This window comes from Mixophyes fleayi, chromosome 5 (assembly GCF_038048845.1).
Source record: "Mixophyes fleayi isolate aMixFle1 chromosome 5, aMixFle1.hap1, whole genome shotgun sequence".
Lineage (NCBI taxonomy): Eukaryota > Metazoa > Chordata > Amphibia > Anura > Limnodynastidae > Mixophyes > Mixophyes fleayi.
This window is the reverse complement of record NC_134406.1, coordinates 268,840,948-268,867,138: the sequence shown is the minus strand read 5'-3', so window position 1 is coordinate 268,867,138 and position 26,191 is coordinate 268,840,948. Positions and strand designations below refer to the sequence as shown.

The window sequence follows — 26,191 nt, the reverse complement described above, 5'->3', positions numbered from 1 at the left end:
AGCGCCACTAATTCCGCAGCGCTGTACAGAGAACTCACTCACATCAGTCCCTGCCCCATTGGGGCTTACAGACTAAATTATGATCACTTTCACGTTTAACTTTCATAATAATCCTCTCTTAAAAGTGACCTCTTATCAGATTTTATAACAGTTATTACTTATACTTGTATTATGGTTATAAAGTGTCTACAACAATGTTACTATTACTATGTTGTAATGTTGCAGCTTCTGTGCAGAGCAAACAGTCCTATGTCTTTATAACAGTATGTGCATGTGTGTGTTCACTGCTCAGCCCCTCCCTTACATGAAGAGAGAACCTGTGTGAGTTTATGAGCCGCCCGGCTAGAGGGAACAACTCTACAGACTGTACCACAGCCAAAAAGTGGAAGCTGGTGGTCTGAGGTTTATTCGACTGGTGGAACCTGGAGAGCCAATAAGGACAGCTTCTTCATACTGCACAATTTGGGACTTTGCAACAATGAAATCTGCAATTCTGTTTCTCCTACTGCAAGTAAGTTTGACTTGATGTTTGCTAATGCATGGATGCCTGTGTGACATATTCACTATAACTATGGTCACATTCTCAGCTCCCTATGTTGTTCCAGGATCAGTGGTATGTTTCCAAAGAGGATTCTCAGGGGAGGTTGGATTTAGATTAGAATCCGTGTCCTGCTGTGTCACTTTTTAAATTTAACTGGAAGAAAGAGACAGACGGCGTTGTAGATTGTGTGATTATTCTCCAGTAACGTCCAATAACATTTCTGACATTCATTGACATACTCCTACGTATTTTTCACTTTATAGAAAATTTTCCTTTACCGTGGCGGAAACCAAAAAATGTATATTTTATATCGATTTATTCTATCATTTCTGCACTTTCTAAATGAATGCAAAATTCCTAAATCCAAGCAGCGTTATACAATACTTTGTACCAGTGAAGCGCTATTTTTCGGGCTATCCGCCGTAGATTATTTTCCTATATATATATTATTTTTAGTAAATTTGTCTATTATTCTATGTATGCTCATTTTAAGCTTAATAAGTAAGTCTATTATATGTGTCTGTTCTCAAGCTCATTAGATTTTGTATCACTGACAGATATGTCCAGGAAGGAGAATGATTATTTCTGTAAAATACAATATTTGGGGGAAATGTCATAGATGCCTCTCTGGATGCTTAAAATTCCATCACGTGTCTACTGTACTGTGATTTATTTTTTGTTCCATCAAAGAGAGTTATACAAACATACAAAGAACAAATAAACTGGGATTGCTGTTCACTTATTTTGTGCTGACAGGTATAGAAAGTCTGTAGAAGTTAATTGCGGCCAACTTGTGGTAGCGGCGTATAATCTTCAACTTAAATATTTGTAAAATTCTTACCCTTCCTTGGTTTGTGGTTAGGCCGCCGAGTAAATATATATTTATATTTTAATTTGTGGGATGGTTAAACTACTTGCAATTGTTTCGCAAGTTGTAGTAAACTGTTTGGATAAATATTGGATGTCTTCCCTGGAATATTGTGTCAGGACAAGAGCCTGATGCGGCCGATATGATATAGTTAAAGGGTTAAGAGACTTTTATTAAAGGACTTTTCCACTTTAAAAGTAAATTTTACTAAAACCCCTCCCAGCCCAATAATAATGATAATAATTTAGTCGGGTTGTCCTCCACCATTGGTTGTATATAGCAGGGTACTGACACTTATATAAAGCCGAAAACTTCATCTATAACCTTCAGTGTTGTCCTTTTTGCAAACACGATGACTAATTGTAAACATTATCTACGCTATGTTATGGAGACAGGGAGCGCGAAAGGTGTACGGGAGACCTACCAGCTATATGTCACTGCTGAGACCCTGCAAAATACAGAATAGGGGGTGTAATTATTAGAAATGGGGAGATCTCTAGGTATAAGAACACGCTTTCATCTCTGATGTAAGTCGTTCAGCTGGGTGGTGTCACATTCCTAAACGTCTGGTCACTACAGCCAAAAATTACTTTTAAGAAGGATAAGCGTCAATATCAATAAATCCAAAAACAAAAAACAAAACTGACATCTTCCATTTTATCCAAAATATATACAGTGAAACTAAACCGGAAAATAAAGTATTCATATCGTACGCTGTTGAGAAGGGTGAATGCTGTTATTTATCTTTCGACATCACAACAGCTCCATTTACAGAGAAATTCAAGTAGAGAGGGTGCTCAGGATCTGCTGCCATATTTAAGCGAAAGCCCTTCACGCATCCATATTCACAGACTCGAATAATTACAGAGCTTTTCCAAATTCCAGATGGCCTTAATTTATTGGCTTGCACATGTCTACCTCAAACGTTTGCTGAGCAAATTGCTTTATCTTTTAATTTCTGCTTTACAGCCATGTTTTTATTTGATGAGGACGAGTTGTTGACTTCCGTTTCCACGGGATACGACTCATAGCTGCTGTCTGGATACAAATGTATCCAACACAGAGAGCACAGAAGAGGACGTTGTATCTCAGGGCAATGTAAACAAACAAACCTGATGATATAATGATATGGATGAAGACCACAGAAGAGAAAGTGATGTATATAGTAATGTCACAGGAGGACATACACAAGCCAAGAAATAAAGATAGCAAAGTAATGATTTCTGGATATAACATGAAGGGGATCTAGGTGTAGATGAAACAGAAGTGTTTAATAAGTGTTGCACTATTGCAAAAAATGTTGAGAGGTCCAAGCCTGAACCAGCATCTCATCCTGCTGTTCTTGTTTATTAAAAAGGGGGATAGTGGTCTCTGGTGACCTACAGCTGAGCACTCTGCTCAACACATTTAAAGATGCAAACTCTGAGCTGCTCTGAAAGTATTAAATGAAACAAAGTTAATTACCTGAGTTCACGGCTTTACTGGAGCAGCAATTGCTGCAGCCGTGCCAAGAATCCAACGGCTTCAGATCATGCTATTAGTAATCATAGTTTATTAGGGTCAGAAAGCTACACTCTCACTGCAGATGACTGTCATCATTTTAAACTGAGAGAAGAAAAATTTTGGAAATTCTTGTACATATAAACACATAAGTAAAAGTCATCTGAATTTGGGATACACCTTTAAAGTATAACAATTAGCAAATTGATCCATGCACATTTAGAGTTCCACAAACCAATTTTAAATTGGAATCTCCTTCCCCCCGCAGACATAGCTCCTCCCCTGGCGCCCTCTAAAACTCAGCTGTCCCCCTGGTGTCTCATTCTGCTGATACTGTGGAACAAAAATCTGCATCTGATTGGATGACTCACTACAAGCATAAACATCCAATCAGGTGCCTGGATTTACATGGTTAGTTTAAATGTTTTAAAAGATATAAAAAACAATTGTGGTTTTTACTGCTTTGCAACTTGAATTGAAACAATGTAACTATTTTAACATTCTAAAATCAGTGTTCACTGCAGATATCTGCTGCAAATGTTTTCCACGCCATACACTCTACTGCTTGCAACAAAGTTTCCTAATTATACTTTGCCTGTTCATTAAAACATCTTTATTTGAATTCTCTTTAAAATATGTCCTGTCAAAGAGAATTCATTTCGCACTACATCTTTCCCCCTTCTTAGCGGTTTGGCATTTGTAATAGCTTAATACACTGTCACATTCAATAAATACAAATACTTGGAGTAGTATTAACCCAAAAAAGCCACAGATTAACCTGAAAACTTTGCCCCCGTCTATATTTCCACTTCTCCTCTCACTGCTGCCAGTGAAACAGTTAATTTCTATGCACATCTAACATTTCCAAAATATGTTTATTTTTTCCTGGGCTGAGCTGTTAATTTCGCCCTGTGAAAAGCACGGTTTTATCACCATCTCTGAGAGGATAATTAAGGAACTTGTAACGCTAATAATGTCTTTCTGATTCGTTCCCTAAAAGTTTATTTACACAGTCCCAGCATAACAAACAGATCTTGTTTACATAAATCATAACAGACAGATAAATACATCTTGGTCCTTGAGCCTTTGAAGAATAATTTGCACTACAAATAAATAACGTTATGCAAAATGTTTCTTTAGGAATTGTAAAACTTTGGTTTGTGTTTAAAAGATTTTTTTGCTGGATAAACTGTGAACAGACATTTGTTTAATTACAGAAGAGGTTACATGTGCACATGTATGTATGTTTAGTGTACTTGCATTCTTTATATAAATACGTGATCTCCGTGAATTGTGGTCTACCAAGTGTACGGAATCGTCTCAGTAAGCCTGATGTCTTGTATACTGATTTCTTGATAGACATAAAATAAATTTAGATGCTAATTATTTTCAGAATCAATTTTAATTTGATAATAAAGTATTTTTCTGTAGCAATCCACTGGCTAACGCCATTCTGAGTGTTGGCAATCAAAGGACACCAGCAGTACTTGTACCCCTTCTGTCCTTGGTAAATAAAGAGGCACTTGGCGAAGACTACTGCCAGCGACAGTCCACACCTGCCAGGACCTTTGGTGAATAGGGAGATGCCTTAAATCCTGCGAACACTACCGTTTTTCGTAGGATTTAGGTCTTATCTCCCGCTGACAGCTAGACTCCTATAATTCATATAGTACTTAAATTTAACTTGTTAAGCAACTAGGACCATAGTCCCACTCATGTTACGTAATGCAGGTACTCAATTAATTATTTACTGAGGGCATATTTTTAAGGAATTGTGCCTTGTTGAACCCTCCCCTAATATTAGACCCTTTTCCTCATCTCATACCTCCCAACTCTCCTGATTTCAGTCGGACAATCCCGTTTTTAGGGCTCTGTCCCACCCGGGGATGTGTCTGTCCTGCGGGTGGGAATGTTGGGGACAGGGAAGAAGATAATGGCCAGTCTAGTGCTGCAATCCACTGGGGGTTGTGACATTGCCCCTATCTGGCCATGGCTACCCCCACCCACTGCGCCATTGGCACAGCCCTGTCCTGCTGTCGGGAACAGACATGTTTGGAGGTACGTCTTCTATACAGTGTGCTGGTAATGGTCCTATACTTACTTTACTTCCTGTGTTAGCAGTAACAGAAGAAAACCATCTTCTTCCCCCCACCAAAATATCTACCCCTCCCCCCTCCAAGAAAAATGCATCCACTAAATGAATTACTTTTTTTTATAGTAACTGGGTGGGCTAACGTGCTTAGTTGTTGCTTATTGATGACATAAGACTCATGACTTTGAGCTCTGTGTTTTTCCATGATACAAATGGAGCATTCTGCAGAGTTGAAAACATGGTGAGTTCAAGGGAAACCGTAGTTCTTGTGTCACACTAGAGCCCTCAAATTCCTATCACCCCTTAGCAAAAATAAAAGTACGACATGTGTGTTCTGGTCAATGGCCCTATCAATTTATTAATTTTTATTTAGATAGCGTCAGTATGCTCTGCTGAGCTTTACATATGGGAAAAACAGTAATAGACTAAGACTGGTTATTAATAGACTGATGAAGAGGTAGGGGGCCCGGCCCGTTAGCGTACAAATCTATAAGACCATCCCTTTCTATGATACGCACATGGTGCCCAAACAAACTGACACTGGGACGAATGGTTAATTGGATCTTACAGTCTGCAGCGGATTTAAACAGACCACAGCAGGTAGCGAGATTCACTGAAAGATATTGCTGGGTAATTATGTGACAAATTTGATGGCCAGAGTGACAATAGATAAAAAATATTCTGCCCAACACCTCCCCAAACAGACTGATATATGAAACTAAAGACTGATCTCTTACACTGGCCTACAATTTTGTCAAACATGGGCAGTAGAAACGTCCGTGCTGATGCATTTCGCCTATTCCTAAAGGTGCAGAGTGCTGGTAATGTGAATATAACAAAGTAAAAGTTCTGCCTATTTCTCCATTACTTTTTTCATAGGTAAAGTACTGTCACTGAAGTCAACAGGAAATATCTTCAAAAACAGGAACAAGGGAATAACTGGGGGACTGGAACTTAGAGACTGCCTTTTAATTGACTGTTTTTAATACACTGTACAGTTATGTTGTACAATGATTATGGTGCCAGTTTAAGGATAAATACATATATTTATCTCCATTTTCACTTCATCTAGTGTGTGGTAGTTCAACCTTTCATAGAAAATGCATATACAGTATATCTTTCTAATATATCGTTAGAAAACCTTTGTCATATATTTATATGCTCTACTTTGTGTTCCTCTCCCTTGTCGCTTCACCGTAGTTTTCTTGAAGCAACAATTTAATATTACTTAGTTTACACTGAAAACTACTCACAGTCTTTTATGATCTGTGTCACTTACACTTTTGCACAGCTTCAGAACACATAAATAGAAGTGTAAATAAGGTGGCTGATACAAGAAATATTAGGTCCTTTAATAAATCATCCCCTCAGTTTCCTGCTGGATGGACTGAGTCGTTTAATGTTTCTCTTCAAATTTCCACCCAACATAAAGATTTCCTTTGGTGATATTTGGTCAGGATCTACTGGAAGAGTAAGTCTGGCGGTTTCCATGTTTACCGATCCTGCTTACTGTGCCCCCTGACCTCTTAATACCCCAATTGTGACTCCAACTTTTTCTTACTCTTTTCACCCTCCCCCTTTAACCTCCCCCTTGTAGTCTTCCTATATCATTGCTTCCAGACAGTCCTCTTCCACCTCTTCTCCAACAACTCTCAACTCCACAAAACTTTTCTAACTCCCTCAATTACCTCCATGGTCTGGGGCAGTTAATGGAGAGGGGTCATTTCACCACTCACTGTACAACATAAACATACAGTAATCCAGGTTGTATTGTTGGGGAGGGGGTGGATTACAAGTACTTCTAACTCCCCGCCACCCTCTACTCCTCCCGTCTTGTTACCAATAATTTCAGGGATTGTGTTACTCAGGCAACATAATATTATGCACCACACTTGTGTACTGTTTGTGTCAGCCGTATATACCCATTGCACTACAGACAGATAAATCAGAGGTTCTGAAAAGGTTATTGTGTATAGTATATATGCCACAGCCAGGGCTGCCAAGAGGAATTCAGGGCCCGGTACAACAAATTCATGGGGCCCCCTTATAGTCGAGTATGTAAAAAAAATTTGCGGCGCCGCAAAGTTTTTCAGGGGTGTGGTCATATATTTGGGGGTGTGGCAAATGCGCCATTGGGGTGTGGCTAACAAATCAAAATCACTAGCCTCTGAATTCTCCAGAGCGTCACATTTGTCCAAGCACTCCTGACTTTCAGGACAACTAGCACCGCAGTGTAGTATAGAAAGAATGCAGTGTGTACACAAAGAGTTCAGTCTTGGCCTGCACCTTACATTGGGCACAACACTCACCAAAAATTGGCATTGTCCCTACTAGAATCACAACATTTCACATACTGTCCTGCTCTCTCGTACCTGTTCTTCTCACTTTCACCACCTGTGGCTGCATGTTTCTTTAGTTGCGGCTTGTCTGGATCCTGGAATGCTGGGGGCCCTATTTGGAAAAAAATAGCTACATTTAGATAATTCCAAACAACCCTGACGTTAAATCAATACCATCCACGATTAATAATTAGGCCTTACTCCAGCTCCAATATTACAATAATGTGTCCCTTCATCATCGTCATGCCTTATGATCACACTGCGCCCTCCATGCTGCTTTTGCCCCCTTCACCTGGCTCCCCTTCATCACACTATACTATGCTGCTCCCCCCCTTTTTCAATCCCGCTGTGCCATGCCTCCTCCCCTTTTTAACCCCACTGTGCTATGCTGCCCCCTCGTTTTTTAACCCTTCTGTGCTGGGGGCCCCCTCGTTTTTTAACCATTCTGTGCTGGTCCCCCCTCATTTTTTAACCCCTCTGTGCTGGGGCCCCCTCGTTTTTTAACCCTTCTGTGCTGGCCCCCTCGTTTTTTAACCCTTCTGTGCTGCCCCCCCTCATTTTTTAACCCTTCTGTGCTGGCCCCCCTCCTTTTTTTACCCCTCTGTGCTGGCCCCCCCTCATTTTTTAACCCCTCTGTACTGGCCCCCTTCGTTTTTTAACCCTTCTGTGCTGGCCCCCCTCATTTTTAACCCCTCTGTGCTGGCCCCCCCTCGTTTTTTAACCCCTCTGTGCTGGCCCCCCCTCGTTTTTTAACCCTTCTGTGCTGGCCCCCCCCCTCATTTTTTAACCCCTCTGTGCTGGCCCCCCCTCGTTTTCCCCCCTTTACTTACCTTTTCCTTTTCTTCTCTCTTCATTCTTGGTCCTGGCTGCTGCTCTGCTCCATGCAGACTGACTGCCGGGGGCGTGACATGATGACATCACGCGTGGCATGCAGTCTGAATGGAGCAGAGTAGCAGAGAGGAGGGACGCGCGCACGTGAGTATGTTTATATATTGTTAATTACCCCGCTCTCCCCACCAATGACCGAGCCCCCCCTCCCCCCCCCCCCCTCCCGCCCCACGCCGGAAAAAAAAATCGTTTTGGAAAAAAATTAGTTAAAAAAAAAAAAAGAAATAATAAAAAAAAAACCTCGGCGCGAGGGCCCTGCCCAGGCCCCCTGACATGCCCGGGCCCGGGTAATTAGTACCCGCTCCCCCCCTCTCGGCGGCCCTGACCACAGCTTATGAACTGTTTATATTAGTGTTCCTGTTTCATCTGTGAGTACAAAGTGTGAACTGTTTAATTATATTCTATGGGTTACAACTTTGTGAAATTAAGTTTGTGAAAAAAAGTTTGTACATACCACTACTTCTCCTACTACTGCCTTCATTGTGACAATATATATATATATATATATATATATATATATATATATATATATATATACATACATATAATGTCCAGGTTTAAATCTCCAAGTTATTAAGTTATCAATGGGCTGTATGTAACTGTCAACATTTTAAAAATAATTAGCAGCCAAGATGTCATCCAAACCCATCCAGTGGAGGGCCCTGAATAGGCTCTCCGAGTCATAGTTCTGTTCAGCGTACACCACTGGGAGGTCCAACTGGGGCCTCAACCCCCTAGTATGTCTTCTGTGATCCAATGTTACCAGTCTGTGAAGTTTTTGTCCAAACCCATCCAATGAAAGGCTCAGAACAGGCTCCCTGAGTCAAAGTTCTGCCCAACGTATAGCAATGGGAGGTCCGACCTGGCCAGGATCCAACTGGACAACTTCCCGTTGGGTTCATCCCAATCGGTGTATGGTTGTCCGAATGCATAGCCGGACAGAGAAACAAGCAAACTAATATTTATATATAAGATATATACACTATATGGACAAAAGTATTTGGCCACACCTGCTACGTATTGAATTAAACTGTTTCAATCAGACTTGTTGCCAGAGGTGTATAAAATCAAGCACCTAGCCCTGCAGTCTCCATTTACAAACATTTGTGATACAAAATGGGTCGTTCTGAAGAGCTCAGTGACTTCAATCGTGGTACTGTGATAGGATGACACCTTTGTAATAAGACGGTTCATGAAATTTCATCCCTGCTGGATATTCCACGGTCAACTGTAAGTGATATTATTAGAAAGTGGAAGCGTTTAGGAACAACAGCAACTCAGCCACGAAGCGGAAGACCACGTAAAATCACAGAGTGGGGTCAACGACTGCTAAGACGCACAACGCGTAAAAGTCACCAACGCTCTGCTGATTCCATAGCTGAAGAGTTAGGAACTTCCACTGGCATTAATGTAAGCACAAAAACTGTGCGGTGGGAGCTTAATGAAATGGGTTTCCATGGCCGAGCAGCTGCATGCAGCCTCACATCACCAAGACCAATGTCAAGCGTCGGATGGCGTGGCGTAAAGCACACCAACACTGGACTGTGGAGCAGTGGAAACGTGTTCTGTGGAGTGATGAATCACACTTCTCTGTTTGGCAGTCAGATAGGCGAGTCTGGGTTTGGTGGATACAAGGTGTACAATACCTGCCTGACTGCATTATGCCAACTGTGAAGTTTGGTGGAGGAGGGATAATGGTATGGGGCTGTTTTTCAGGGTTTGGACTAAGCCCCTTATCTTCAGTGAAGGGCAATCTTGATGCTTCAGCATACCAAGTCCCTTTAGACAATACTATGCTTCCAACTTTGTGGCAACAGTTTGGGGAAGGCCCTTTTTTATTCAAACATGACTGTGCCCCAGTGCACAAAGTAAGGACTACAAAGACATGGTTTGATGATTTCGGTGTGGAAGAACTTGACTGACCCGCACAGAGCATTGACCTCAACCCCATCCAACACTTTTGGGATAAACAGGAACGGAGACTGTGAGCCAGGTCTTCTCATCCAACATCAGTGCCTGACCTTATAAATGCTCTACAGAATGAATGGGCACAAAATCCCACAGAAACACTCTAACACCTTGTGGAAATCCTTCCAAGAAGAGTGGAAACCTTTAGCGCTGCAAAAGGGTGTCCAACTCCATAAAGTATATGTATTTGAATGCAATGTAATTACAGTCCTTGTTGGTGTAATGGTCAAGCCTCCGAATACTTTTGTCCATATAGTGTATATACTGGTAGAAGTGGGGTGTATATGGTGGTATGTCATACCGCCACTTCTCCAACTGCCGTAATTTTAAAACAATAAAATTCAATTAATTTACATTTCCACATGCCCATTACATGATTCATACTGCTACTTTGAACTTCTCTCGCTCTCTCTCTCTTTATATATATATATATATATATATATATATATATATATATATATATAAAATCAGAAGACAGATAATCTAGATATCATTGAGTCCCCATCACTCTCAGCAGTCCCTAGAACTGTAGACTCTGCAAAGTTATTCATCACATTCACAGACATGGATAGATGCCTTTAAGAAGAGGTTTTAACATGTTTTCTTTTATTTTACTTGTTTGCTTTTACTGTAGAGAATAACGAAGTGAGAATTACAACATGTAACATTCACAAGTATATAAGTAGCAGTACTAGTAAGTAAGAGCTGGGTATCTCTGTCACTGTTTGTGGGGGAGATATTGTTCTTGCACTGTGGACTATCTTAGCTTCTGATAGGGTATGAAAACTTTTGTATGTCATCATCATCATCATCATTAATTTATATAGCGCCAGCAAATTCCATAGCGCTTTACAATTGGGAACAAACATTAATAGGACAATACTGGGTGATACATACAGACAGAGAGGTAAGAGAACCCTGCTCGCAAGCTTACAATCTATAGGACAATGGGAGTTAGAAACACAAGGGCATGTGCTACATCATATTGCACAATGGACCAGCTAGAACGCAAAGGTAAAAGTATTGAGTGGGCTGTGTGTGTGGCAATGTTGGTCAGAGGGTTGTTGTCTTGCGTTAGCTGTGTAGAGGATGGTAATAGGGTAATCTAGGGAAATTAAGATGGTGGTTGAGGAATATCATAACCTTGTCTGAAGAAGTGGGTTTTCAGTGAACGCTTGAAAGTTTGTAGACCAGAGGAAAGTCTTATTGTGCGAGGGAAAGAATTCCATAGAGTGGGTGTAGCCCGAAAAAAGTCCTGTAACCGGGAATGGGATAATGTAATGAGGGTGGATGAGAGACACAGATCTTGTGCAGAACGGAGGTGTCGAGTTGGGAGATATTTTGAGACAAGAGAGGAGATGTATGTTGGTGCAGCTTTGTTGATGGCCTTGTAGGTTTGTAAAAGTATTTTATATTGGATTCTGTAGAAAACAGGCAACAGTGTAGAGACTGACAGAGTGATTCAACAGAGGAATAACGATTTGCAAGGAAAATCAGTCTTGCCGCAGCATGCAAAATAGATTGTAGGGGTTTGAGTCTGTTTTGGGGAAGGTCAGGAAGCAGGGAATTGCAATAGTCTACGCTGGAGATGATAAGTGCATGAATTAAGGTTTTTGCAGTGTCTTGTGTGAGATATGTGTGAATTCTGGAAATGTTCTTTAGATGTATGTAACATGATTTAGATATAAATTCAATGTGGGGAACAAAGGATAGGTGGGAGTCCAGGATTACACCTAGGCAGCGGTCATGTTATCAACAGAGATAGAAATGTCAGGTATGCTCTTGTTGGTGGGTGGGAATATTATTAACTGTTTTAGAAAGATTAAGTTTGAGTTGACGAGAAGACATCCAAGATGAAATGGCAGAAAGACAGTCAGTTACACGGGACAACAGAGATGTTGAGATATCAGGAGAGGATAGATAAATTTGGGTATCATCTGCATAGAGATGATACTGAAATCCTAATTTATACAATCATTGTGTTATTGCACAATGCCTAACTGGACAGGATGGGGTTCCTATGGTCAGCACATTTATTTATGGAATATATGCATTTAGGCACATTTCCATGCTTTTCATAAAGGTGATGACTGACTTAATTGTTTTACTAGCTTCCCAGCCATGTATCCATTGTTGGATGTAATTATCTCAATATGTAAGCAGGTTCCTATCAGCGTTATGTGTAGTATGTAGGCAAATGCCTGAAAGTGATAAGTTACCTCTTCTACAAACAATCAGTTAGTGTAAGTACCCATTGAGGTCAGCTGGTGGCGATAGACGGGCATTCTCAATATTATCCCCATTTTTATGACAGTTACAATATTACATAGCAGCTTTGTAGTTTACTATCTGTTTATTTCATATTATGCTTTTAGTACTTAACGGGATCTCTCGCCTTTTGCTATGTAATTTAAACAAACAGGTTGGCCTCTGTGTACATTCCAGAAAGCCACTGGAGACGAATCTCTTCCTAGTATCTAGCACAGAGGATTTGGTGGACTGATACATTTATAACCTGCTGCCAATGAATCTGACATTGTAGCCTTTTACTTAAACAACTCATCCACTTAGAGAGCAGGACGGATATCTCACTTCTTTAATTCTGTCATTTAAAAAAAAATACCTTAACGCCTTCAATACATTGCACAGCAGGGAGGCTGATAATCTCTGGAAATAAAGCGTCAGTCTGTGGATTCATCTCCTGGCTGATATTTTATTAAATAGATCTTTTGTTTACAGCATTACCTGAACACTGCTCATAACAAAGATATTTGCAGCATCTGCAGTCCTTGAATCACACACGTTAACTACGCACTGAGCGTCGATGAAGAACTCGTCAATCTTATAATTATGGTGAGAATAATGCAGTGTTGTCTGTACAGCACGGCATATTGTAGTGGTGCATTATAAAGATAATATTAATATTTGCAGACTGTCCATATTTGGGAGGGACAATGCTACCAGGGAACACAGACAAATTATTTATCTATTATAGTTTATTTATATAGCGCCAATTATTTTATGCAGCATTGTAGCATTCCCACTACCACACACAGACTAGAGTCCTTCTTTGAAATGTGGGAGGAAACCGGAGCAACCGGAGGAGCCCCACGCAAACACGGGAAAAACATACAGCCTCCACACAGATAGGACCCTGGTCGAAATCAAACTCTTGACCTCAGTGCTGTGAGGCAATGCTAACCACTGTGCCGCTGTGCTGCCCCACCTCATATACACATTTAACTCCACAAAGTGTCACCTCCCTGTTGTAAAAGCAAGTGTCTCTTTCTTTGTCTTTATCAAATTGGATTTTACTTAGCTTCGACAGACTCTGCATTTTTTTGCAGTACTACCATCCAGTATATATATTATACTAATTTAGTGATTCCCCCCAGCAGGAGACCAGGGGCTTCCCTGTGCTGAAATTTTTCACATAGCTCTGTGGTCCATCTCAAGGCAGTGGCTGAAAACCGGGGGGCCGTGTGACAGTACGGAGGGGGAAAGGGTGTGAGTGGGAACACCACTCCGGAGCCACAATCAGAAGATTGTTGCTTCTTATAGGTCCTCCCACAACTCCTTCACCATCATTTTAAAATGATGAATTAAATACATTTCTAGATTCTGTATCACAGAACTGGCATAGCCCCAGGAAATAACGGCTGCATGTAGTGGCCCCTGGGGGCCGTGGCTAGCGTAATCACCATATAGTAAAATATATACACTAGGCGGTCCTGCAGCTTTTATCCTATGTGCATTATTTTGCTTTGCATAGTGCTTTATTAATGATGATATATTTGAAATAGATCACGCTTAAGAATATATGTGCAGCATTTTAAATGAACGGAAACTTCATTTGTTTGCTGCGAAGATTATAATGCAGCTTTCTCCTTTTTTATTTTTAGAACCATACAGCCACATAAAGTAGTGTGAAATGTTTTCTTACATAATTCCTGTCGGGATTACTCCTAGGAATGTTCAAAGCCTCTTATCATATTAAATGGAAGGAAAATGCTGGACAGTGTGTTATATAGCTGTGTGCTTTGCTCGCTGCTAATTCTAGAAGTCATTTGTATTGATCCTTCAAGGCACATTTGTTTCCTACATGCTGGGTGGGGTAACGGGGGTCCCTGAGGTTGATATAATCCTATTTCCGTGAAGCTGACAGTCCCACAGCCCCGCAGACTACCACAGTCCTGTAGGGACAAGAAATTGTATCCGTGTAATAGAAACTATGTAACTATGTAGCATTAATCCTGTTTCCTTCACACCGACAACTCTCTGTAAAACATTTGTGCAATAACAGTTCAGTTACTTTTTGGATACAATGAAATCTGGAAAGTGGACGAGGTATAATACATAACTGCCATTGGTCCCTACGTTCCTGGGACTGTCAGAGGTTTTAAAATCTGTCTCTGGAAATACCTCAATTTTTTTTCTGTTCAACTGTACATTTAAATAAATAATTTTCTATAAGATGTCATTCGTACAATAAATTATTACGTGGGCTTTATAAGTTATTAGATTAGATATTAGATATTTCAAATACAAAAAAAGAAAAAAAAACTTTAGAAAATCAAAATTTAGTGAACATGACACATTCTCAGGCTCGGTAGCAAAATGTTCTGGGAATACATTTAAAATGTTGGTAAGTATGTTAATAGAACTGGAGGTATTTGTCTTTTGGCAGAGAGGACACCCGTATTATTTATAAAAGAGGAACTATTCTAAAAGTTTGATTGAAAGAACGCACTGCGAGAAATGGTAGAACATTGTGAGTTGTTTTGTGTGAATCCTCCTCTTTCTCCTATGTGTAACTGAAACTCTGACCAAAAATAAATAAATGGCATTTTAATGGTTATACAAATGAAAGCGTAAACAGATTTAAGGCAGCCATGCACAAGAATATGTCCACTGAGCGGCGACCTACCAAGAGCACAATGATCGTAATGTGAGCGCATTCACCAAAGAGCGGATGTATCGATACGTCTGGTGATGAATACGGGTCTCGGTCCGGTCTGCTCTAACAGACAATACCCTGCAGGATACGTCCAATACATATATAAAGTCACAAAAGAATGCATAGAAAAAAAACCAAATACTATTCAATTACTGTCACCTGTTAATAATTTAGGGCCTGATTCATTAAGGATCTTAACTTGAGAAACTTCTTATTTCAGTCTCCTGGACAAAACCATGTTACAATACAAGGGGTGCAAATTAGTATTCTGTTTTGCACATAAGTTAAATACTGACTGTTTTTTCATGTAGCGCACAAATATCAACTTTAAATTTCAGTGTACAAATAAGCTATCAAGTATTTGTGTGCTACATGAAAAATCAGCCAGTATTTAACTTATGTGCAAAACAGAAAACTAATTTGCACCCCTTGCATTGTAACATGGTTTTGTCCAGGAGACTGAAATAAGAAGTTTCTCAAGTTAAGATCCTTAATGAATTAGTCCATGGTCATTAATGACAACACAATAATTTTTTTTTAAAAAAAATGTTTTTGCTTCATGAAATACATTTATTAGATGTAATTAATGTCTACTGCACATAAAATACATTGTTACATTTTCTAGCATGCATGCGCGACTGTCATCAGTATCACTATCACTCAACACCAGACCTGTAGCTAGTGCAAGGGAAAATACGTATATTAGAGATGCCCAAAGTCTGAATCGGATGTCGCTGTGTGCGCTGGAGATAGGCACACATGGACTACGTGCATACGCCCAGTCTCCTTCCTGTTAAAAAAGCCGAAAGCTTATTCCAACTGGCAGATTCAACCTTGAGCCACCCAACAACTTTTAACATCACATTATCCTCTCCCAGCTTATTATATTGAAGCCACAGACATTATACTGGAGGAGATGGTGGTGTTGCTGTGCGTGTGGAACCCAGGGAGAGACAATAGTGATGTAAAGCAGGGTAGATGTATTTTGGGGGTATGAACATGAGCATTTATGTCTATGTTTCTTTTATTAACTCAGTCACAGATGTTCTCGTTGTATTTTTAGACATTTCCACTATAAATAACGAAATCTGAGTTACAGCTGGATTCAGTTCCGCTGATTTCATGGTCATTTGAATAAAGGGTTTGTATCCCCTGTTAGTCTTTGTGATATAATAATCCTTATGAGCTAGCTTTATGTTTTAGATCTATGAGGTTCTATTTGGTATGTATGTGACCACTTTTCTTTTTAGGAGACGTATTGAAATTCATTTACATGGAATTTATTATGGATTTAGGGGGAAAAAAAATCTGTGTTGTAGGCAATTTTGACTAAAGCAATTAGGGATAATCCCATTGTGGGAATACAGGTTTTTTCATGATAATTGAAAACTTTAGGCGTATTATACTCTGTACATGTAACTGTTTACACATTTCCCTATGTAGTCTATCACAGCAAAGCTATAACTACCATGGACATAAGTTGGAAAGACAAAATTGCAAAAATGTGGTCAATCATTCATGGGATAGATAGATAGATAGACAGAAAGATAGATAGATAGATAGATAGATAGATAGATAGATAGATAGATAGATAGATAGATAGATATGAGATAGATAGATAGATAGATAGATAGATAGATAGATAGATATTAGATAGATAGATAGATAGATAGATAGATAGATAGATAGATTAGATATTAGATAGATAGATAGTTTAGATATTAGATAGATAGATAGATTAGATATTAGATAGATAGATAGATAGATAGATAGATAGATAGATAGATAGATAGTTTAGATATTAGATAGATAGATAGATAGATAGATAGATAGATAGATAGATAGATTAAATAATAGATAGATAGATAGATAGATAGATAGATAGATAGATAGATAGATAGATAGATAGATTAGATATTAGATAGATAGATAGATAGATAGATAGATAGATAGATAGATAGACTGCATAGAGATAATTTAGATATTAGATAGATAGATAGATAGTTTAGATAATAGATAGATAGATAGATAGATAGATATGAGATAGATAGATAGACAGATAAGATAAGATAATAGATAGATAGATAGATAGATAGATAGATAGATAGATAGATAGATAGATAGATAGATAGATTAAATAATAGATAGATAGATAGATAGATAGATAGATAGATAGATTAGATATTAGATAGATAGATAGATAGATAGATAGATAGATAGATAGACTGCATAGAGATAATTTAGATATTAGATAGATAGATAGATAGATAGATAGATATGAGATAGATAGATAGATAGATAGATAGATAGATAGATATGAGATAGATAGATAGATAGATAGATAGATAGATAGATAGATAGATATGAGATAGATAGATAGAGAGATAGATATATAGATAAGATAAGATAATAGATAGATAGATAGATAGATAGATAGATAGATAGATAGATAGATAGATAAGATAAGATAATAGATAGATAGATAGATAGATAGGAGATAGATAGATAGATAGATAGATAGATAGATAGATAGATAGATAGATAGATTTCATAGAGAGCTTGAACCTGCAAGCCTCAGTGGCGCACGCAGGGGGGGTTTCTGAGTCTCCAGAAACCACCCCCCCTGCACTACCTTAGTGCCCACCATAGCGGCACTGTCCTATACAGCAGCCGCGGCTTCTGTATAGGACAGCGCTGCCGAGACTGAGCTTTTGGTTCGGGGGGGGGGGGGGGGAACCCCCCCTGACAATCCTGCATGCGCCCCTGAGCCTGTTGCATGAATAGATTAATGTTTATTACATACCAAGATAGATATTGGATAGATAGATTAGATATTAGATAAATAGATAGATTATATATCAGGTAGTTACATTAGATATTGGATATATAGATAGATTAGATATTAGATAGATAGATAAATAGATAGATAGATAGATATGAGATAGATGGATAGATAGATAGATAGATAGATAGATAGATAGATAGATAGATATGAGATAGATAGATAGATAGATAGATAGATAGATAGATAGATATGAGATAGATAGATAGATAGATAGATAGATAGTTTAGATATTAGATAGATAGATAGATAGATAGATAGATAGATAGATAGATAGATAGATTAAATAATAGATAGATAGATAGATAGATAGATAGATAGATAGATAGATTAGATATTAGATAGATAGATAGATAGATAGATAGATAGATAGATAGATAGATAGATAGACTGCATAGAGATAATTTAGATATTAGATAGATAGATAGATAGTTTAGATAATAGATAGATAGATAGATAGATAGATAGATATGAGATAGATAGATAGATAGATAGATAAGATAAGATAATAGATAGATAGATAGATAGATAGATAGATAGATAGATAGATAGATAGATAGATAGATAGATTAAATAATAGATAGATAGATAGATAGATAGATAGATAGATAGATAGATAGATAGATAGATTAGATATTAGATAGATAGATAGATAGATAGATAGATAGATAGACTGCATAGAGATAATTTAGATATTAGATAGATAGATAGATAGATAGATAGATATGAGATAGATAGATAGATAGATAGATAGATATGAGATAGATAGATAGATAGATAGATAGATAGATAGATAGATATGAGATAGATAGATAGAGAGATAGATATATAGATAAGATAAGATAATAGATAGATAGATAGATAGATAGATAGATAGATAGATAGATAGATAGATAAGATAAGATAATAGATAGATAGGAGATAGATAGATAGATAGATAGATAGATAGATAGATAGATAGATAGATAGATAGATTTCATAGAGAGCTTGAACCTGCAAGCCTCAGTGGCGCACGCAGGGGGGGTTTCTGAGTCTCCAGAAACCACCCCCCCTGCGCTACCTTAGTGCCCACCATAGCGGCACTGTCCTATACAGCAGCCGCGGCTTCTGTATAGGACAGCGCTGCCGAGACTGAGCTTTTGGTTCGGGGGGGGGGGAAACCCCCCCTGACAATCCTGCATGCGCCCCTGAGCCTGTTGCATGAATAGATTAATGTTTATTACATACCAAGATAGATATTGGATAGATAGATTAGATATTAGATAAATAGATAGATTATATATCAGGTAGTTACATTAGATATTGGATATATAGATAGATTAGATATTAGATAGATAGATAAATAGATAGATAGATAGATATGAGATAGATGGATAGATAGATAGATAGATAGATAGATAGATATGAGATAGATAGATAGATAGATAGATAGATAGATAGATAGATTTCATAGATAGCTTGAACCTGCAAGCCTGTTGCATGAATAGATTAATGTTTATTACATACCAACTCAGGATACAGTGGACAGAGGCTGTTTTGATCTAAATACAGCATCTTTAGCACTGATAAATCTTTAGAGGTTTTGTAACAAATATACAGTATATTAGTGAAAAAAAGTCTAATAGTATCCTAGTTATTGAAGAGACAACTTGTTCAAAAGAGGAGAACAATTTGCTCCAATGTAAATGAGTCAATATTACTTAAAGTACATTTTAATGAGACCCTTGGCAGAGTTAATTTCTCCCGAATGCTGACATTACTTTAAAATATTTAATCTTAGACAGCGTTAGACATTCTATAGTTAGTTCAGTCTGCAGAGGAAATTCCGACACAATTACAACCCAGCAACAATTAAAGTAACCATTTCCCTTTGTTCCATTTGCACAATTTAAACGACTATTAGCCAGAAATTCTCTTCGCTTTCATTTAAGACTTTCTAAACCAAACAAGAAGGTAAATATAAGTTGGCACATCATATATCCCCAAATTGGAAAAGTCTTTAAATTAAGTGAAAAATAAATAGTTTCAACACTTTGGCAGAGCATAAAATAAAATTATAGTTAGAATGTTAGTAGATTTATGGGCACATCATTCTATCGCTGATTATGCACCTAAAGGTTTCCATACATTGACAGAACATTATATTTAGAATTGCTAGACTACAGAAAACTCATTTCATTTTGGCCCTTTGGCTTCTTAAAGTAACACTGTATGTAAATAAACTAAAAAACAAAAAAAAACATTTATATATAAATCATATGATTAACTTTCTATAGGCTCTAAAATAATTCTGATTCTTTATGCAAAAGTTATTGCACAGAACTACTTGTGGTTTTTTTTCTATACAGTATTATATCACTAATACTACTGTGTTTATATATGCTCAGTATTAGGTAACTAATACTCTATCGGGCTGATGCAAATTTTGTTGCAAAATGTGCATAAATTATTATTATTGTTATATTATTATAAAACTATTAAAGAAAGTGGAGGCAAAAATGGTGTTTTTCCCACCGAAATGCGTCCAGCTCTACATCAGAAAAATATGCGCCTAGTTTCACCGAGTAATCTTCAGTGTGTACTTTATACGCCTCTTAAAAGATGTACATCCATTTCTGTAGGTCTGCTGGGTCACCATTACTAGAGCATGTCCTTACTGTTCTCTGCACACATCTTCCCCCCCAGTTCTGTCTCTCCAGGTGTAAGGAGGCACAAGTGCCAGATACGAAAAAGTCTGCATTGACGCATCTGCATCCATTCTATATGTGGGCATGCGCTATATGAACTCAACTCTACCTCAGGCCCTATGCATGGAAAACAGTCTTATATCAAAATGCTGTCTGCATGTAAAACTGTACTGTATTATACCACTAATACTGAATGTATGGAAAACTGCACAGTATTATATCACTAATACTGGATGTATGGAAATCTGCACAGTATTATACCACTAATACTGAATGTATGGAAAACTGCACAGTATTATATCACTAATACTGGATGTATGGAAATCTGCACAGTATTATACCACTAATACTGAATGTATGGAAAACTGCACAGTAATATATCACTAATACTGGACGTATGGAAATCTGCACAGTATTATATCACTAATACTGGATGTATGAAAACTGCACAGTATTATATCACTATTACTGGATCTATGGAAAACTGTACAGTATTATATCACTAATACTGGATGTATGGAAAACTGGACAATATTATATCACTAATACTGGATGTATGGAAAACTGGACAATATTATATCACTAATACTGGATGTATGGAAAACTGGACAATATTATATCACTAATACTGGATGCATGGAAAACTGCACAGTAATATATCACTAATACTGGATCTATGGAAAACTGGACAGTATTATATCACTAATACTGGATGTATGGAAAACTGCACAGTATTATATCACTAATACTGGATGTATGGAAAACTGCACAGTATTATATCACTAATACTGTATGTATGGAAAACTGCACAGTATTATATCACTAATACTGTATGTATGGAAAACTGCACAGTATTATATCACTAATACTGTATGTATGGAAAACTGCACAGTATTATATCACTAATACTGTATGTATGGAAAACTGCACAGTATTATATCACTAATACTGTATGTATGGAAAACTGCACAGCATTATATTACTTATACTGTATGTATGAAAAAGTTTTATGGAAGATGGTTGAAAAAATTCTATTATAAACAAACTATGATCTTGTGAAGTGCTCGTGTCGTGCTGTGTCAGTTCCGTGGATTAGTCCCTACGTGAGCCTAGAGTGACCTGTGTGTGATGGTTATAAATGATCCTGCTCAGCAGTATACTGTCCCTCGGTGCTCTGCTGAGATGTAGGCAGTTATGTAACCTGCACACAGTACCTTAATGTAACTCCTCTGTGTTCTGTAAGTAACGCATGTACTTGTATTCCCAACACAATCAGTGCTAGTGTGAAAGTGGAGTCCACGGGGTGTGTGCAGACGTAGGTGTAGTTTGCCCAGTGGATATTTAGCCTAGTTAGACCTGACCACATCCCATTATATAACTTTTAGATGATGAGTCTATTGCAGGTCCCAATGCATTGTTGTAAAGATACGTACTACTGACGATGGCAGCAGCAGCTTTACTAGTTAAAAATAAATAAATAAAAACTGGCGCAGCCCCTCTCCTAAAATAAGTAACCAAGAACAGCACTATAGCACAGGCTGTACTATTGTGGAACTGCAAGTCCCAGCAAGGTCTGACTTCCATTTTCTAGTTGGACATGGTGGCCCATAGTGGAACTACAAGCTCCAGCAAGTCCATGGCTGCCAGTGGCTGCCAGAACATGCTACAGGTGTCAGCGTGCCCATGAAGATTCTCTGTGGATTTAGGGGTTGAGTAAAAAGGTAAAATTGGGGTTTACGGAAGTTTTCATTCTTATTAAGAGACTTTTTCTACGGTGGTGTTTTTTTTATTTTAAATAAGCAGTATTGTGGTACACGTGGTACCCACCACCCCAGGGGTGTCACAAGAGTACTTAATCTATTTTTGAGTTTAGACTATTATCCTGTCACCCACCCCACTAGGATGAGCCCACTGCTGTTTGTATAGGACTGGATGCCCCTGGGGGGGGGGGGGGCTGCACTTTTATTTTGCAGGTCCATATTCCCTAATAATTGCAGCCTGTGCTGAACGAGCTAAAACTGGTTTCACATAAGGACAGGTGGACCCCACACCCCAAGGACTGGACACATTGTGAGCAGCCCAGCCTGGCAGACCACGTTTACATAGGGACCCTATAATTGTTGTTGCCCCCAGCTCAGTCTATATCATACTTGCCTACTGTTGGCAAGTTGTATCCAGGAGAGGGTACGCTGAGTGGGGCCAAAGGTGTCATTTTGGAGCCGCCCCCGCAACAAATGTGCCCTTTTGTTATGGGGGGCGGGGCCAAAATGACGCGATTCACGCATCCCGGGATGCGGGAGACTTTCCAGCTCTCCTGGGAGTCCGTGAGACCGACCCGAATTTCCGGAGTCTCCTGGACATTCCGGGAGAGTTGGCAAGTATGGGCTATATCACTTGTACTGGTTAGTTATTTCTTTTGGGGGGGGGGGGGCACACCATTTTTTTAATTGCATTTTATTTACCTTTTATTTTTTAACCAAACTTTTACACCTGCATTTAGGCCTTAAATATCCAAGCCCTGTACAGTAATATAGTATAGATGCCTTTGCATGTTACAATCCATCAGTCCAGGGGTACATATTGGACTTCTTGAAAAGGGCCCAGTGCAAAATTAGTAATTAATGGCATTTTCAACAGACACACTCAAAATTGTTTAAATTTCAAACTGTCAAAATGGTTCTACAGTGTGAACATTTATGATACATTCTCAAACTTTAGATTAAAAATGTTTAGCAAGGAGACCAGGTTTGACCATGTTTGAGCTTGTTTAAACCTAAATGGGTACATTATATAGAGTTTAAATAATGGAGTAGTTCAGAACTTGATAGTCTACAGATGAGGATACCCAGGTGATCAGGGCCGGTGCTGGGGTGTTCAGACGCCCCCCCCCCCCCCCATCTGGGGTCTGCACATGTGCCTCTCACCCCCTACCCTGCGCTTGCAGAGGGGTTTAAATAATGCACACTACTCTGATTACACTATATTTGTACATTATACATTGGTCCATTATTTATTTATTGGTTGTGTATTGGTTCATTATTTATTTAATAATTGTAGTCAAAGCAGCACATAAATTACATTCAAAGTAAAACAAAAAACAGCTACAAAACTAAAATAAATATAAGCTATAAAATATAGTAATTTAAGCTTGAATTAATTTCATCCAGCTCTAACATGTTTCAACCCATATATTCTATTGTATATTTGAACATATTCTAAGTAAGAGTTGAGTTTGTGAACTTTAACAGCTTAGCAGTTATAGGTAAAATACACAGTACATTGGTCAAACTGAAATAAAATATTAATGTCATCGGCATCGGTTAGACCCAAAGTTGGAGTTTGTCAAATGTGGGCGGTTCGAGCCAATTTCAAACTTGTGTGAATGATTACTTGCCGACTTTTAAGATTTACTGTATATAAAAGAGTGCAGGAGGGAGCACGGTGGTACCATCACGTCACTGTAACCTCGCCCCCTGCCTTGAAACGCAAAGCGAGAGTGGGGGGGGGGGGGGTTTGATGACGCGATCTGCGTCATTATGCCCCAATTTCACTGGGATCCGGGAGGATACCTACTCTTCCAGCAGTCTGGGAGGAGTCTTCGAATTTCAGGAGCCTCATTGAAATTCCAGGAGAGCCAATGCAGACTCGCATATATCTGGCACTTCACCCTCCATACAACTGTAGAGATAGAACAGGGGAAGGGCCAGTCTGACGTTGGCTGAAGGTAGTAAGGGCATATATACGTCTTTAGGACTAGAGGGCAGGTGCAAATACATGCTGAGAATGACTTGACGCAAGCCAGGCGATCAGGTGGCTCTGCATATGTAGGAGAATGTTACCATTATTATTATTATTACCATTTATTTATATAGCGCCACTAATTGCGCAGCGCTGTACAGAGAACTCACTCACATCAGTCCCTGCTCCATTGGGGCTTACAGTCTAAATTCCCTAACATAGACACACACAGAGAGATAGATAGAGACTAGGGTCAATTTTGTTAGCAGCCAATTAACCTACTAGTATGTTTTTGGAGTGTGGGAGGAAACTGGAGCACCCGGAGGAAAACCCACGCAAAACATGGGGAGAACATACAAACTCCACACAGATAAGGCCATGGTCGGGAATTGAACTCATGACACCAGCGCTGTGAGGCAGAAGTGCTAACCACTTAGCCACCGTGCTGCTCTATAATGTTCTACCTTTGCCTGTGCTTTTTTAAGCGTAATTAAAGCCCATGTTATCACCAACTCTGCATAAGCCCCACTGTGTCTTAGACACATGAAAAATGGATACAAATGTTACTACAAATAAAACCTGTTCAATCATATTATCACATTCTCATTGACCTGTGTTTACCTCCACAGAACATACAACAATGTTCTGCGTTCGGCTTTCCCTACAGTTGTATTGCATGGCCAGGTGGAGGTCAAATTTGTAATTAAGGCTCTTGTTCCGTCTGTTTGCAACTGCGATACCACTGTCCACGACATTTCAGATCATTGTTTGATGTTTTGGAAGTGGACAAATAAACACCATCCCGTCCCCTCCCGCACGCCCCTCTGAATGTGTCCACCCTCTCATTCACACTCATCCATTAACACTCTGAGCCACACTGTCTGCATCCTATTATAAATCCTTGGTTGATTTCCCGAGCACGCTCTGTGGCCATCTGCTGCGGCTCTGCTGAATGCCTTCAAGGGAAATCCCAGAGTGAGTTTCCCCCCACGCTGCCCTCTCTAACGACAGCCAATGTTTCTCCTCAGTATTATCAAATCTGTCACCTGTTTTCCTGTTTCCAATTCCAAGTATAAGACTATTGGAATCTGGCATTAATTAGGAGTGCTACAAATATTACCATGTCTTCGATATAATCTATAGGGGGAATAGTATCCACTGTCTGCACCATAGTCTACCTGTCTTGTTCCCAACTTCAAAAAACAGCTGTTGGTATTTATACATCTTCCTATCAGTGGCAGATTTAAGCCCTAACCCCAAGTGAATTTAAATTCATTGGTTCAGTGGGTTGTCTACGTTGCTTCAGCGTTATCGTGTGTTACTAGTTACTCTCCCTGACCACATCCCATCGGTCAAGCCCTTGTATAGTCGTGTATCTAGAAGGAGATACAGATTTTAAATTAGGAATGAGTATAAAAGAGAAAAAGAAATAACTAAACAGAACAGCAAACAAAGAATAATAATACCAACCTGAGATTGAACTATGCTTCCAACCATCCCCAACTAGTTGTGTCTTGACCCCTTAAAGGATCTAAATAAACAGTGTCACATCAGGGCCACCATGTCATCTCAAAACGTGTGACCCAGTGGGACCAACAAATACCGAAGTGCGATGTTCTGAGTTCATTCCAAAGCTGGTGACTGCTAAATGTTTATGTGTCTGCCAATGTCTCCCATGACCAGTGTATGGGTATCTCTGGAAGGTTGCCGTATGGGCAGTTTATTGAGTAGGATCGCTTTGAGTTTTGTAACCAGGAGTGATAATATAATA

General features: G+C 38.9%; 1 protein-coding gene across 1 annotated transcript in view; it reads left to right on the top strand.

Moving 5' to 3' along the window:
- Nucleotides 1-349: 349 nt before the first annotated feature.
- CRHR2 (corticotropin releasing hormone receptor 2) overlaps nt 350-26,191 on the top strand; it is a 242,740-nt gene continuing 216,898 nt past the window's right edge. The window contains exon 1 of the mRNA XM_075214089.1: nt 350-511. Within this exon, the coding sequence (XP_075070190.1) occupies nt 479-511 (33 nt within the window). The 5' untranslated portion in view covers nt 350-478. The remainder of the gene's footprint in view (nt 512-26,191) is intronic.